This window comes from Chlorocebus sabaeus, chromosome 7 (assembly GCF_047675955.1).
Source record: "Chlorocebus sabaeus isolate Y175 chromosome 7, mChlSab1.0.hap1, whole genome shotgun sequence".
Lineage (NCBI taxonomy): Eukaryota > Metazoa > Chordata > Mammalia > Primates > Cercopithecidae > Chlorocebus > Chlorocebus sabaeus.
This window is the reverse complement of record NC_132910.1, coordinates 90,344,752-90,360,905: the sequence shown is the minus strand read 5'-3', so window position 1 is coordinate 90,360,905 and position 16,154 is coordinate 90,344,752. Positions and strand designations below refer to the sequence as shown.

Here is a 16,154-nt window from a genome sequence, read left to right as displayed (position 1 = left end):
TATATAGCACTTAAGCCTTGAAAGTATAATTAATGTTGCCAGTAGAGGACCTTTATAATAATGTTTTCAAGACTAATATAATCTTTGTCAATAATCACAGTTAGATGGAAGTCATCTAAGGTAAGCCGAGTTATCTCTGACCCTAAATTCTTGTTTTTCCAATCAAATGAAGAAAAATTTCAAGGATGTGCTCAAGGGCAGCATTATGAGCAGTATGATTAATAGTTAGGAAACTATTGGCTGAGCCTTACAGAGTCTTCCATAGCAAAAATATGTTAAATTTATCTGGGGTTTGGAAGAAATAGTCTGCTATGGAGTGAATTTGACAACTGGAGGGCATGTCCTCTCTTGGAAAATATTTCATCAAGATTTGAAAAGATTTTGCCATCAAAAGGGAAAGCCACAGGAGCAGCTGAGTAGATAGAAATTCCCTTCAACTTGAAAGGCATGAGCTTTTAACTAAGGAAAATAATCGGGAGAAATGGCACTATTTATCTCACAGTTCTTTTATGTCCCAGCTGGTATGGCCAGATTCAACCTAGAGAGCGTGATAAGCTCCCCCTGGACCTTACCATCTAATAAGAGATGGTAGGATACAATGAATCCCGCCATGTGCCACACTGAAAGGCAGCAGACGGCAGCAGGAGAGCCTTGAGCTTCACCTTAGGCTGGAAGTCAGAATCTAGCACTGCCTCCTTCAACTAGCTGAGCACATTTTATATCCTTTTTCTTTTTTTTACTTTATTTTTTACATTTCATATCTAATGTGCTTTTCTTTCTTTCTTTCTTTCTTTCTTTCTTTCTTTCTTTCTTTCTTTCTTTCTTTCTTTCTTTCTTTCTTTCTTTCTTTCTTTCTTTCTTTCTTTCTTTCTTTCTTTCTTTCTTTCTTTCTTTCTTTCTTTCTTTCTTTCTTTCTTTCTTTCTTTCTAAAAAAGAAACAGACAAGATTTTGTCATGTTTGCCAGGCTGGTCCTGAACTGAGCTCAAGGCAATCCTTCTGCCTCTGCCTCCCAAAGTGCTGGGATTACAGGTGTGAGCCACTGTGTGTGGCTTTTGTTTTGTTTTGTTTTTTGTTTTTCAGACAGGGTCTCACTCTGTCACCCAGGCTGGAGTGCACTGGCAAGATCTCAGTTCACTGCAGTCTTGACCTCCTGGGCTCAAGCAGTTCTCCCACCTCAGCCTCCGGAGTAGCTGGGACTACAGGCATGCACCACCACACTCATCTATGTTGTAAACTTTTTTTTTTTAAACGGAGTCTCACTCTGTCACCCTAGTGATTAAACTAGTTAACTCTCTTTTTGAGTATCAAAAAACCAATCTGATCATTGGCTTGTACTCTTCATATGAGAATGTTAAATATAATTATAATTGGGTTCAAGACTGTAACTTCTGAGACATGTTTATTTACATAGCAAATGAACAAATGTTGTGCCTGTTACATGTCAACAGAACTTTAAGCTAGAAGTATTATGTTCACGTCCTTTTTGTTTTTTTAATTCATGACCACCAGTAAATCCTTGGACATTCCCACCCACCACCTTTGCTAAAGGGAATAATTGCCACCTCCCTCAGAGGGTTGCAGTGAAAATTAAAAGAGATAATAGATGTGAAAGTGCTGTATAATGTTTCAAGTGCCAAACACACATAAGGGATTATTGTAGTAGGAAATGGTGTCTTCCAAAGAGTAATCATTTAGACAATGTTATAAACTTAATAAATTATTGGTTTCCATATTCAAACCATGACAAGTTCCTGTAGCCACGGTGAGACGGAAGAAACTAATAATTTAGTATTTTTAGTTGATGTGTTTTGTTTTGTTTTTTTGTTTTGGGGTGTTTTGTTTTGTTTTGTTTTTGAGACAGGGTCTTGCTCTGTCACCCAGGCTTGAATGTAGTGGCATGATCTCTGGCTCACTGCGACCTCCATCTCCCGCCTCCCGGGTTCAAGCGATTCTCCTGCCTCAGGGTAGCTGGGATTACAGGCGCGGGCCACCACGCCTGGCTCGTCTTTTTGTATTTTTAGTAGAAACGGGGTTTCGCTATGTTGCCCAGGCTGGTCTCCAACTCCTCACCTCAAGTGATCCGCCTGCCTCGGCCTCCCAAAGTGCTGGGATTATAGACGTGAGCCACTGCGCCAGGTCGCTGATGTGGAAATATTAATTTCACATCCCATAGAGGAATATACAGTGTTTTTGGAGATTATATTTTAAAGTCGTTGTAACGGTGAACTGTCTAGAAATTCAATCATTGTCTGGAGATTTTCTTACGATTCTGAGCATCAGGGAGTGCGCTAATGGAAGGCTGAGGCTACCCCTGCGCTCCTTGCATTTGTAAGAAACTTCCCGCTATCCTCCCCTCTCCTAGGAAAGCTAATGGAATGCGTGAGATAAAGTGGGTTTAGATTACATCCAGCATGATAAACTGTGTCCTTGTCTTAATCTCGTCCAATTCTCAAAACATTTCCAGCGTGCTGTGAGGAGATACATTCAGTGGTACAGAACGAGTCAGGCAGGCGACGGCGACTTTAGGTTCCCCATCCCTTTTCTGAGATGCCGCGGTCAGCTCTCGAGACCTCAGGGAAAGCAACAGAGCTAGAGATGGGTTAGGGGAGGATGGTGAGGACTACAAAGGTCTCCCCACCTCCCGGGGGCCGCGGAGGCGGGGCTGGATGAAGGTCGACGTGCCTTCTCCGGGCGGGGCGCTGCCAGGCTCTCAGCCTCTCTGTGGAAGGGCAGCCTGCGCCTGGGTACGGAGCCTGCTGCGCGGCGGACAGCGGGCGCGATGTATCTCCGCAGGGCGGTCTCCAAGACCCTGGCGCTGCCGCTGAGGGCGCCCCCCAACCCCGCACCGCTCGGGAAGGACGGTGAGTAAGGAGATCTAGCCCGGAGAGGAGGACCGGCGCCTCGGGTGCAGATTTCGCCCGCGCCCGGGTACCGGCCGGCACCCAGCTGGCCAAACCCGACCCAGAGCAGCAGAAGCCTGGATTGGAGGTCGAGGAGAACGGAGGAGACTCCCGGGAAGACGTCCCGAAGCTTCTGCAGGCTTTGGAAGTAGGGAACTTTCCGGTGTGCCTCTGAGTCCAGATTAGCTGGGTTCGCATCCTGATCTTGGACAAATGGCTTAACCTGTTTCCTCATCTATAAAATGAAGGCGATAATAGTTTTGCTTTTTAATGAGTTAATGTATGGTTAAAAGCACTTAGAAACGTGCCTGGCTGACAAAGTTGTAGCATACCACTTTTATTGTTAGAGGCACTATTCGCTCTCCAAACTCCTGAGGAAGCAGAGGAAGGGTGGGAAGGTGGACGCCGATCAACGAGCCGGCCCTGTAAGCACTGGGAGGCAGAGAAGCAGGGCCCGCTCAGTGGACACTGGGCGAATGTTCGTGGGGTAAATAAATCTAACCCTCGGCAGGGTCTCAGCAGCCTGAACCCCGCGAGCGCCTGGCTCTGAGATCCACAACCCCCAAAAAGGAAACGGCCTTCGGGGCACTTTCCTTTGAGGTTGCAGGTCGTCCTGCAGCTGCTTGGCTCTGTCCAAATATCGACACCTTTGGATCTGGGGATGCGCTAGAAAAAGCAGGGTACTCAGAAATTAACTAAAGGGGGAGTTTCAGTGTGAACTGGAAGCTTATTAAATAAAAATGGACGTATAGGAAAGCGCCTCGTATAGTGCCTGGAACATAGTAGGTGTTTAGCAGGTGTGAGCAAGGAAGATTGTTTTTCTTCCCAGCAGCCTGCGGCTCTGGGACCAGGCTTGCGCTCCGGGGCGGTTCAGCCCCAGCCGCTTTTCCCTAGTCCCCATCCGTCACCCCTCTCTCTTCCACTCCCGATTGGGGGACGGTTCTTAGACAACATCGTGAAGCGTTCTTAATGCTGTCTTCGCTTCCCTTCACTTTCTTCGAGGTAATTTTAGCCCAGAGTGTGGATTCCGGCCGGAGAAAAAGACGTGCGCGGAGAATTCCATGGGCCGATTTTTTTCACGTTGATTGGGCCTCTGTTGGTGGTGGTGGGAGAGAAGGATGAGGTCTAACCAACTCGCTTTATTTTTCTTTTAAAATGCTGGTGGGAGGAAGTTACCCCTCAAGTATCAGAAATAAGACGTCTTCGTTTTCCTAGATCTTTATTGTCTTTATTTTTCTAGACCTTTATACCAAATAATATAGAGCTTTTAAATATATATATATCTCTCCTGATGAAGTAGGCAGAAGCCATTTATTTTAAACTTCATAATATAACGGGACTGCTCTGTAGGGAATGGGGAGAAAGATTAGTCCTTTGACCGTAGCCTTTCGTTTTATCTGTCTGCGTTCCCCACCGACAACGTGCGCGCCTGCACGCACACACAAACACACACACACGCACTATTTTTTGTAGCTGCAGAAATTCCAAATAATTTTCTTCCTAATTTGCGGCAAAATAGAAGTAGTTTAAAATTTGTAAATACGTATTTAGCAATGCTGCTTGCAAAGGTACTGGTCTTTCTCTAATTTTCAACTAACTACTATTTTTGCAGCACTTAAAATGTAAGAACTATTATTGACTGGAAACAAATTTGTCTTCTGTCGTGGACATTAATTAATCTTTTGTTGATACTTTCTACTTTGATGAAAAATCAATTTTTTTCAGTTTCATTGAAGGAAAAATTTTTAACTGTGTCTCATCACATTTTGTTCTCTCCTTTTTGCTTTTAAAAGGGTAATTTTTTTTTTTTTTTTTTTTTTTTTTTTGAGATGGAGTTTCACTCTTTTTGCCCAGGCTGGAGTGCAATGGCCTGCTCTCGGCTCACCACAACCTCCGCCTCCCAAGTCCAAGTGGTTCTCCTGCCTCAGCCTCCCAAGTACCTGGGATTACAGGCATGCGCCACCACGCCCAGTTAATTTTGTATTTTTAGTAGAGACGGGGTTTTTCTCCATGTTAATCAGGCTGGTCTTGAACTCCCGACCTCAGGTGATCCTCCCGCCTCGGCCTCCCAAAGTTCTGGGATTACAGGTGTGAGCCACTGAGCCCAGCCTTAAAAGGGTAACTTTTTAATGAATAAATAAGTTTATAATAGATAATTGGGTGAAAAACAGGTAAAATAGGAAATGGAATTCACCTGTAATCCTACCACTCAGTGAACACAACTAGTTACATTTTAGTATATTTAGTTTTCCAAACCGTTTTTTTTGCCTCATTCCTTCCTTATGCACATTATTTCCACAAATCTGGGATAGTCCCATACGGAGTATTTTGCTATGACTTTTCACCTAATACATTGTAAATATTTTCTCACGTAAGTAAATATTGTTCTGCAAGTTATGTCTATTTGTTTCACATTGTATGAATGTGCTTAAATTTGTCTAATTAATCCTTATTGAAAATTTCTCATTTCATTGTCTTTTTAAGTAACTTGTCCATCGTTATATTTGTATTTAAGTCTATTTAAATCTCTGATAATTTTAGTTCTATTTAAAAAATATTTCTGATATTTTTGTCTGAGAAATATGAAGGCTGTATATTCCCTGTTTGATCACAGATGTACTTTTAAGCCATCAGAAGTCCCACCACAAGTCAAAGCCATAACCTCTTCTCATAGCCTTTGGGGCACATTTGAAGGAAAAAAATTTTTTTCCAAGAAATGGCCATTTATATCCAAACTAAGAACATAAACAGGAAATCATTGTGATTTTGCTACTATGAAGGTTTGTAAGCAGTGCAAATGTCTTAAGATTTGCCCTGTGCAAATCATAGTCTTCCACTAGTCCCTGGACCCCTATACTTTATGTTAGGCCACATCAAATTGCAGGTTGGACATGCTTAATCTGAAAATCTAAAACCCAAAATGCTCCAAAATTAGAAACTTTCTGAGCACTGACATGATGCCACAAGTAGAAAATTTTACATATAAGTACTTAACACAAACTTTGTTTCATGCACAAAATTATTCAAAATATTGTATAAAATTACCTTCAGGCTATGTGTGTAAGGTATATATGAAACATAAATGAATTTTGTGTTTAGACTTAAGTCCCATCCCCAAGATATCTCATTATGTGTATGCATATATTTCAAAATAAAAAATATCCAAAACCCAAAACAATTCTGGTCCCAAGCATTTTATTTTATTTTAATTATTTTTTGGGGACAGAATCTTACTCTGTTGCCCAGGCTGGAGTGCAGTGGTACAATCACAGCTCACTGCAGGACTCAAGTGATCTTCCTGCCTCAGCCTCCCGAAGGGGCTGGGACTACAGACACATACCACCACTCTCAGCTAATATTATAAAATTTTTTTTGTAGAGATGGGGTTCACCACATTGCCCAGGCTGGTCTTGAAATCCTGGGCTCAAGTGATCCTCCCACCCCTGCCTCTCAAAATGTTGGGATTACAGGCATGAGCCACTCCACCCACCACTAGCATTTTAGATAAAGGATATTCATCCTGTACTTTGTACCTTCTGGGTCACAAAACGCTCATACACGTTACACCTTCTGCCTCCAGTGCCATTCTTCCATCCCTTATTTATCTGACAAACTCTTATTTTCCTTCAAAACTCAGGTCTCTTCTATTATGACAGTTACCTTGGCCAACTAACTGAGTTTTTTCTCTGCATGTACCTTGACTTAGCACTTATTACATTTGCCATACTGCATCACAATTATTTGTATGTTCATATCCTCCTTCTAGACTATGAATGACTTGAGACAAGGGACCTTGTCTGTCTTGTTCACGGTTGTATTCTTAATGCTTCTAACAGTTCCAAATACATAGTAGATGCTCAGTTGTGTTAGTTGAAAGAATACATAAATGTCTTTATGTCTTTATCTTTAAAATAAAGAATTTGAGTTGTATATACTTTAAGCTCCTTCCAACTTTGAGTTTATTGTAAAAATTTCAATTCCAGGGCATTATAGGATATGCAAATGTTAGTACTACAAAATAAATATGTTTAAATATAATAATATAGTATTTTATCTGTTTCTGTTAGTTTATACAGAATTGTACTTCTATTTCAGATACAACCTTGTTGCAACATTTGGCTTAAAAACTTCTATATGCCCATCTTTGCTTTACAAGAGAAAAATTGAGATTTCTTTCTATATCTACATTTGTATTACAGATTTATAGAAATATGATTTCAACATAAATGCTTGATTTAACATATAAATACAAATTGTATTACATTTTAGGTATAAACATACTGAATTCATTATAAAATTATCATTTTCATTGAATCCTGTAGTGGAGTACATATAGTACATGGCTTTCTTTTGCTAATGTACACTTCATTTGGCTGTTAAAATTGTTTAGAGCTTTTGTCATTTCTCCTTACCCACACCTGCACCCCTTCCAAGAAGGCATGATGCTCAGCATCAAGATGACAGGTTTCATGAGTGTTTATCAAATTAGATTGGGAGAATGTCAAGTGGAATTATTACCCAGCCTTGTAATACCGTATTCCCTTAAGCTAAAATCACTTGACGTTAATGATTCTAGGTTCACTGAGGAGAAAAATTTTAAAAGATGTAATTATTTAAAATAGTTTTGCTCAAGTAGTAAAGCTAACTGTGTTTAAACGTTGTTTTCCTAGCATCTCTGCGCCGGATGTCATCTAACAGATTCCCTGGATCATCTGGATCAAATATGATTTATTATCTGGTTGTAGGCGTCACAGTCAGTGCTGGTGGATATTATGTAAGTGATTATATAACCACAGTGCTCAAGAATTCATGTATTTTACAACTCATGGTAAAGCTCAAAGCAATGTCGAGATCAGGACATGGGATTAATTAAATATACAACATAGCAATAGATTTAAGTGTCACTAAGCACACACATCTGAAAAATACCTTGCAATCATTAGAAATACAGGGTTTTCCTAAGAATGTATTAACTAGACTATTATGAAGGTTTTTCTTTTTTGTTTATTTTTAAATTTTATTTCATTTGAACCTCAGCTTTCTAAATTATGAAGATTTTTGTATGTGTAAAGTCAGCATTTCTTAATACCATTAATATGGATGATTTTCAGTAAAAATAATGTTATTATAAATGCTAATAATGATAGCTGATACTTGAGTGTTTATCATATGCCAGACTCCTGGATCATTTAATAATTAGAACAATTCTATAAGGTAGGCACTATTATTAACATTTTAAAATAACTATTTTGAAAGATTAACTTAAAAATTAATATAGGAGCTGGGCGCAGTGGCTCACGCCTGTAATCCCAGCACTTTGGGAGGCTGAGGCAGGTGGATTACCTGAGATCAGGAGTTTGAGGCCAGCCTGGCCAACATGGTGAAACCCCATCTCTACTAAAAATACAAAAATTAGCCAGTGTGGTGGTGCATGCCTGTAATCCCAGCTACTCAGGAGGCTGAGACAGGAGAATCTCTTGAATTTAGGAGACTGAGTTTGCAGTGAGCCGAGATCACACCATGGCATTCCAGCTTGGATGACAGAGTGAGACTCCGTTTCCAAAAAAAAAAAAAAAAAAAAATTAATATAACTATTTAAAAAATTAATAGTCTTTTTTAGAGCAGTTTTAGGTTTACAAACTAATGAGCAGAAAGTACAGAAACGTCCATATACCCCCTCACACCCCCTCCTCCTTTCCCATATTAAAATCTTGCATTGATGTGGAATATTTGTTAAAACTGACAAGCCAATATTGATATATTATTGTTAACTAAAGTCCAGGGTTTACATGAGGATCTACTCTTTGCGTTGTATGTTCTGTTTTTACAAATATATTACAATATCATACAGAATAAATTACAGTGTCATACAGAGTAGTTTCATCACCCTAAAAATCCCTCTACTCCACCTACTCATTTCTCCCTCTCTCCTCCCAATCTTTTTACTGTCTCCATAATTTTTGTTAGTTTTAAATTTTCACACAGTTTTATTATTTGAAAAATTCATATTTGTTTATAAGTTTTTTAAAAATGTAACATAGATATATATAAAATGAAAAGTATATTTTCCTTCCCAGTCCCCAGGTTCATTCCCTCCAGGTAACCACTGTAAGACAAAGGTTTTAATAGTGAGATTTTGGGACTAAAATAACAGACATTTTTTAGGTAAGTAAGATAAGCCTGTTGAGTCATTCACCATTTTGTCATAAACTTTCTAAATCAAAATATAATCTTTATTAAGAATAAAAGTAGGCCAGGCATGGTGGCTCACGCCTGTAATCTCAGCACTTTGGGAGGTCAAGGTTGGTGGATCACCTGAGGTCAGGAGTTCAAGACCAGCCTGGCCAACATGGTGAAACCTCATCTCTACTAAAACACAAAAATTAGCCAGGCGTGGTGGCAGGCGCCTGTAATCCCAGCTACTCCGGAGGCTGAGGCAGGAGATCACTTGAACCCAGGAGGTGGAGTTTGCAGTGAGCCGGGATCGTGCCACTGCACTCCAGCCTGGGCGAGACAACCAGACTCTGTCTCGAAAAAAAAAAAAAAGAATAAAAGTAGTGCCGTGGCTCATGCCTGTAATCCCAGCACTTTGGGAGGCTTGAGTCCAGGAGTTTGAGTCCAGCCTGGGCAACATAGTGAGACCTCATTTCTACAAAAAAATTTAAAACTTAGCCCAGCGTGGTGGTGTGCGCCTGTGGTCCTAGGTACTTAGGAGGCTGTGATGGGAGGATCGCTTAGGAAGTTAAGGGAAGTTAAGGTTGCAGTGAGCCGAGATTGCACTACTGCACTCAAGCCTGGGCAACAGAACAAGACCCTGTCTTAAAAAAGAAAAAAAGAAAAAGAATAAAAGTAGAGCCTGGAGTGGTGGCTCATGCCTGTAATCCCAGCACTTTGGAGGCCAAGGCAGGAGAATTGCTTGAGGTCAGGAGTTTCAGACCAGCCTGGCCAACATAGCGAGACCCCATCTCTACAAAAAATGTTAAGAAAGAATAAAAGTAGAATAAACAGAAATTCTTTGTAAACTATGAGTACACAGTCACTATATTTTGGTTTGGTCCTACAACAATATGAATAAAGGCAGGCCGGGCGCAGTGGCTCACACCTGTAAACCTAAAACTTTGGGAGGCCAAGGCAGGATCACGAGGTCAGGAGTTCAAGACCAGCCTGGCCAAGAAATGGTGAAACCCCATTTCTACTAAAAATACAAAAATTTGCCGGGCTTGGTGGTGGGCATCTGTAATCCCAGCTACTCTGGAGGCTGAGGCAGAGGTTTGCTTCAAACTGGGAGGTGGAGGTTGCACTGAGCCAAGACTGCACCACTGCACTCCAGCCTCGGTGACAGAGTGAGACTCTGTCTCAAAAAAAAAAAAAAAAGAAATATGAATAAAGGGATGTTTAGTCATAGCTAGAAGCAATTTCATAGACTATGTAAGATGGCCAAACCAAACCAAAATACATATTCTAATCCTCAGAAACTTATTTTTTATTTTATTTTATTTTATTTATTTATTTATTTATTTATTTTTGAGACGTAGTCTCCCTCTCGCCCAGGCTGGAGTGCAGTGGCGCGTTCTCAGCTCACTGCAAGCTCCACCTCCCGGGTTCACGCCATTCTCCGACCTCAGCCTCCCGAGTAGCTGAGACTACAGGCGCCCGCCACCATGCCCGGCTGATTTTTTGTACTTTTAGTAGAGACGGTGTTTCACCGTGTTAGCCAGGATGGTCTTGATCTCCTGACCTCGTGATCCGCCCACCTTGGTCTCCCAAAGTGCTGGGATTACAGGCTTGAGCCACCGTGCCCAGCCCAGATTTTCTTTTCTTTTTTCTTTTCTTTTCTTTTCTTTTTCTTTTTTTTTTTTCTTTTGAAACGGAGTTTCACTCTTGTTGCCCAGACTGGAGTGCAATGGCACGATCTTGGCTCATCACAACCTCTGCCTCTAGGGTTCAAGTGATTCTCCTGCCTCAGCCTCCCAAACAGCCGGGATTACAGGCATGCGCCACCACACCTGGCTAATTTTGTATTTCTAGTAGAGACGGGATTTCTCCATGTTGGTCAGGCTGGTCTCAAACTCCGGACCTCAGATGATCTGCCGGCAACCTCCCAAAGTGCTGGGATTATAGGTGTGGGCCAGTGTGCCTAGCCCCGACATTACAGACTTTCTATTTTCACAGCATATTTTTTATTTATTATTATTATACTTTAAGTTCTAGGGTACATGTGCACAACGTGCAGGTTTGTTACATATGTATACATGTGCCATGTTGGTGTGTTGCACCCATTAACTCGTCATTTACATTAGGTATTTCTCCTAATGCTATCCCTCCCCCGTCCCCCACCCCACGACAGGCCCCAGTGTGTGATGTTCCACATCCTGTGTCCAAGTGTTCTCATTGTTCAATTCCCACCTATGAGTGAGAACATGTACAGCATAATTTTTATATTGTAAACTTGTTTGTAATTAAGTAGTACAATTTTTAAATAAGGTATTTGGTTTCTGATTATTAAAAATTTAGAAGACACTATATATAAATAAATTTTAGAAATCTATCATCTTACCGTTAAAAGTTAAACCACTACCAACATTTTTAAAAAAGCTAAATTAATATAAACAATAGTAACTGAATAATGAGATTTTCATTTTTTAATATCATTTTCCAATATGAACACAGGCCAAAGAAGACTACTTAAATATAAAATGAAAGGAAGCCTGCACATTTCGTCTATGATTAAAATAGCTTTCTTCCGAATACTCTCTCTTTCTTTCCTTTTTTCCTTCTTTCTCCCTTTTCTCTCTTTTCTCTCCTTTCTCTCCTTTCTCTCTTTCTTTCTTTCTTAGATGGAGTCTTACTCTGTCGCCCAGGCTGGAGTGCAATGGCGCTATCTCGGCTCACTGCAACCTCCACCTCCTGGGTTCAAGCGATTCTCTCACCTCAGCCTTCTGAATAGCTAGGGCTACAGGTGCGTGCCACCACACCTGAGTGTTTTTGTATTTTTAGTAGAGATGGGGTTTCACCATCTTGGCCAGACTGGTCTCAAACTCCTGACCTCAGGTGATCCACCCGCCTCGGCCTCCCAAAGTGCTGGGATTACAGGCATGAGCCACCGCGCCTGGCCTGATTCCAGTTTTTGACTATTACAAATAAAGGTACTATGAACATTTGTGTACAGGTTTTCATGTGAACCTAGATTTCCATTTCTCAAGGATAAATGTTAGAGAATATTTGTATACGCCTGTCAGGATATTCTGGGTGCAGCATAATTTCCTTTTTTTCCTTTTTAGTTATCTTTGGCTAAGATAGTGCATTTATTTCCTTCCCTTTTAAAAAAAAATTTATTTTAGGTTATGGGGTACACGTGCAGGTTTGTTAATAGGTAAATTGTGTGCCATGGAGGTTTGATGTACAGATTGTTTTATCACCCAGGTAGTAAGTATGATACTTAATAGGTAGTTTTTCTCTCCTCACCCCCGTCTCACCTTTCTTCCTTTTTAAAGCATTCAATTTAATAACAAAGGTTTCCAAAAAGGAAGTAAAAGAGTAAGTGGTGTGCACTGGTTTCTCTTCTTTGCTACATTGGGATTATGGTTTAAACTTCTAATAGTGATTACAGGGAGACTTGAGTGTACCTTGTAATGTGTAATGTGGCATGACAAATCTTAAAGCTCAAGAAATAAACCTAAGCATACGTTTACTTTCAGGCTTACAAGACAGTCACATCAGACCAAGCCAAACACACAGAACATATAACAGATTTGAAAGAAAAAACAAAAGCAGAGATACATCCATTTCAAGGTAAATGAATTTCTTAATTTTTAATTTTTAATTATTTTTTGAGGCACTAATTTCCATCCGTTTAGTCTAGCAATGAACACTATTTGCTTTTGGCTTCTTTCCTAGCTTAATCCAGAATGACTCTGGGTATAAGTTCATTTAGAAAGAAAAAGCTCAACTGAAACCTGAAGAACACTGTTACACCTTTTGGATGCATGCATTTGACAAATGAACGTTTTACGGTTATATTGCTGACCAGTGACTTTTGACTTCTTGTGATAATATTACTTTCCGCTGCTCAGGCATCCACCCATGCAGGCATGAGCTTTCATTTTCCTCATTATTTAAAATAATAATATAACTAATTATCTTTCAGTTTTGGCTAAGATCACCTATATGCCTTTGTGCAAACAAGGTCCATTTGACACAACAGGATCAGTCGTGTATATTGAGTCCTTCATTTGATAAAATGGTGACCATGGGAACAGAAACTTTATATTTTCACTCTTTCGTTCCTTCCTTCCTACACTTCTTTCTCCCTCCCTCCCTCCCTCCCTTCCTTCCCTCCCTCCCTCCCTCCTTTCCTTCCTTTCCTGCCTTCCCTTCCCCCTTCCCTTCCCACTTCCCTCCATGGGTTCTCCCTCTGTCAACCAGGCTAGAGTGCAGTGGTGCAATCATAGCCTACTGCAGCCTTGAACTCCTGAGCTCCAGCAATCCTCCTATCACAGCCTCTCAAGCAACTAGAACTACAAGCATGCACCGCTATGCCCAGCAAGTTTATTTTTTATGTTTTGCAGAGACAGGGTGTCACTATGTTGCCCAGGCTGGTCGTCTTGACCTCCTGGCCTCCTATGATCCCCTCCTGCCTCAGCCTCCCAAAGTGCTGGGATTACAGGCATGAGCCACTATGCCTAGCCCCTTCTTGTTTTAAACCATACTTTTTTCCAAGCTATTATTATCAATTACTATGATCACTATTTAGGGATAGAGATATTAGGGGCTTATGAACCAGTTTTCACCTGTCGTGACAATAATAAGAAACAGAATATCATCAATACATATTATTGAATATAATCATGTGGTTGTTTATAATACTAATAAAATAAGCATTTGCATAGAACTTTTTATTTTAATCCCCTTTTCATATACAGTATTGTAATTAATCTTTACAATAGCCCTGTGCAGTAGATATTATGAATACCCTATTTTACAGATGACAAAAATGAGGTTGAGAGAGGATTAGTGATTTCTGAGTCACCAGCTAGGAACTTGGCTACTCTTCCGTGCTATCTCATATGAAAGGTGAATAGGGTAGCTACTTATTTTTGTATTCTTCATCTTTGCCTAAGTAACATATTCAAGTGTATTTTTTTCAGTTCAAAGAGTTTACAGAAAAGCAGAACCCCCATTTTCCCTCCAAGAGGCAACCAATAAAACCAGTTTATTTGAATCCTCCTGGAGAGTTTTTGCAAATAAAATTACGTAGGCATACAACTTACCTGCCTCCTGCTCCCCTCCCATTTTGCCCTAACGATAGTAGCAGACTGTATACGTTGTTCTTTTTTTTGCTGTTTCACTTGAGAGTCTACCTTGAAGACGGTTACACATCGGTGCATGTAGCTCTGTCTTATGTGTTTAAATGACCACAGTGTTTCATTGCCTTCCCGCGATCTTTAAATTAATACCTTGCTTAATGACTCATTCTTAAAGGTGAAAAGGAGAATGTTGCGGAAACTGAGAAAGTAAGTTCAGAAGCCCCAGAAGTACTTGCAGTAGAAGCTGAGGTGGTAGATGCTGAAGAAAGTCCCGGTGCTACAGTTGTGGTCATAAAAGAGGCATCTGCCTGTCCAGGTCACGTGGAGGCTGCTCCGGAGACCACAGCAGTCAGTGCTGAAACTGGGCCAGAGGTGACAGATGCAGCAGCAAGGGAAACCGCAGAAGTAAATCCTGAAACAACCCCGGAGGTTACAAATGCTGCCCTGGATGAAGCTGTCACCATCGATAATGATAAAGATACAACAGAGAACGAAAGCTCTGATGAATATGCTGAACTAGAAGAAGAAAATTCTCCAGCTGAGTCAGAGTCCTCTGCTGGAGATGATTTACAGGAGGAAGCCAGTGTTGGCTCTGAGGCTGCTTCCGCTCAAGGCTAATCTCCAGCTGGGAGACATTTCAGCAACAAATGCCATAGAGTGTCTGATAAGTGCTTTTGTGTTTTTAGTACACTTAGTTTAAAAAAAAAAAAAAGACATTTTCTAGAAAATGTTAATGTGTCTTGAAGATTTCTGGCATCCACTGATAGATTTTAGGACTGAGAGACTTGAGATTGTACATTTCTTATTACTCTTCTACTGTCTGAGATCAGAATATGACATTGCAGTAAAGAGCTTAAATAGTTTCATCTTTGGCTTTTTTTTTCTAGACATTTTTCTTTTATCACTGTCATCTCTGAATTGACATTTTATATGAGAGAAATTGAGTTATCCATACAACTTGTATTTACTTTAATTTTGCTATGCTTTTAGCTTACTTTATTGTATGGTATGTAGGTCTAAAATATAGTTTGAGTCAAATAAAATTAGAAAAGCTTTGGTGCTTCTACTTTTTTCACTAATATTTGCATGTACAAATAATACATATTAACATACACATACATAACATCACATGAGAAATGCAAGCTTTCGTAATATTATTGAAGAAAGAGCATATAGTCTATGGAGAACCCTGCATATAACAATATGTATGCCCTCTCCCATCTATAGTACTTACATAGGGGACTATGTAGATATTTTCTGTTTCAGTTCAGTTCAAACAATATTTATTGAGGATTAACACTTTGTGTCAGGAATCATTCATTCATTCACGTGTTCAACAAATATTAGCTGAGCACTTACAACATAATAGGCATTGTTTTAAGTGTTCCCAGTTTATATTCTAGAGTGGAACCAGGTAACAAGACAAATGAGAAAATTATGTAGTATGTTAGATACTGATAAGTGCTAAGGATAAAAGTAATGAAAATAAAAGGATTGTGTTAGTTCGAGGTGGAAGTTGTAATTTTAGATAGGATGGCTAAAAGAGGCCTTACTAGGAAGGTGTCTTTTGCATAGAAACCTGCAAGATATATAAGGGACCATCCAATGGAAGGAGTTAGGGGAATCCGCCAGGTAAGGGAACAGAAAAGGGCAAAGGATCTAAAACAGGATCATGCTGGGAATTTGAGAAATTGCGAGGTGGCCAGTGTGGCTAAAGTGGAGTGAAAAAGAGGGAGAGTAGCTAGAGATGGTCTCAGAGAGAAAAGGAGTGGGGAGGTGGGGTGGGCTAGATCATGCAGAGTTTTTAATGAGTTTTAATACAATTTTAATATGTATTATGTAAGGTTTCAGCTATGGAGTAAGTTGGGAAATTGTAGTGGACACTGCCGATGCTCTGCCTAGATCCCCTTAATTGGGCTCCTTAACTGGGTACATTTATCCTCAGCT

General features: G+C 40.3%; 1 protein-coding gene across 2 annotated transcripts; it reads left to right on the top strand.

The window, feature by feature from the left end:
• The first annotated feature begins 2,675 nt into the window (after positions 1-2,675).
• On the top strand, positions 2,676-15,261 carry MGARP (mitochondria localized glutamic acid rich protein). Of its 2 annotated transcripts, none has more exons than XM_007999825.3 (4): positions 2,676-2,862; positions 7,572-7,675; positions 12,600-12,693; positions 14,383-15,261. In XM_007999825.3, the coding sequence occupies exons 1-4, from the start codon at positions 2,781-2,783 to the stop codon at positions 14,823-14,825; spliced, it is 723 nt and encodes a 240-aa protein (XP_007998016.1). In that variant the 5' UTR covers positions 2,676-2,780; the 3' UTR covers positions 14,826-15,261. The 2 variants fall into 2 exon arrangements, with proteins under 2 accessions (XP_007998016.1, XP_072873743.1); XM_073017642.1 differs by having other exon boundaries at positions 2,833-3,049.
• Positions 15,262-16,154: the final 893 nt, after the last annotated feature.

Excerpts from the sequence above, each read along its gene's own strand:
- MGARP (XM_007999825.3), top strand. The coding sequence starts at position 2,781 with ATGTATCTCCGCAGGGCGGTCTCCAAGACCCTGGCGCTGCCGCTGAGG. Across the intron at positions 2,863-7,571 it reads CGCACCGCTCGGGAAGGACG|CATCTCTGCGCCGGATGTCA; the intron begins GTGAGTAAGGAG and ends TTGTTTTCCTAG. Across the intron at positions 12,694-14,382 it reads AGAGATACATCCATTTCAAG|GTGAAAAGGAGAATGTTGCG; the intron begins GTAAATGAATTT and ends TCATTCTTAAAG.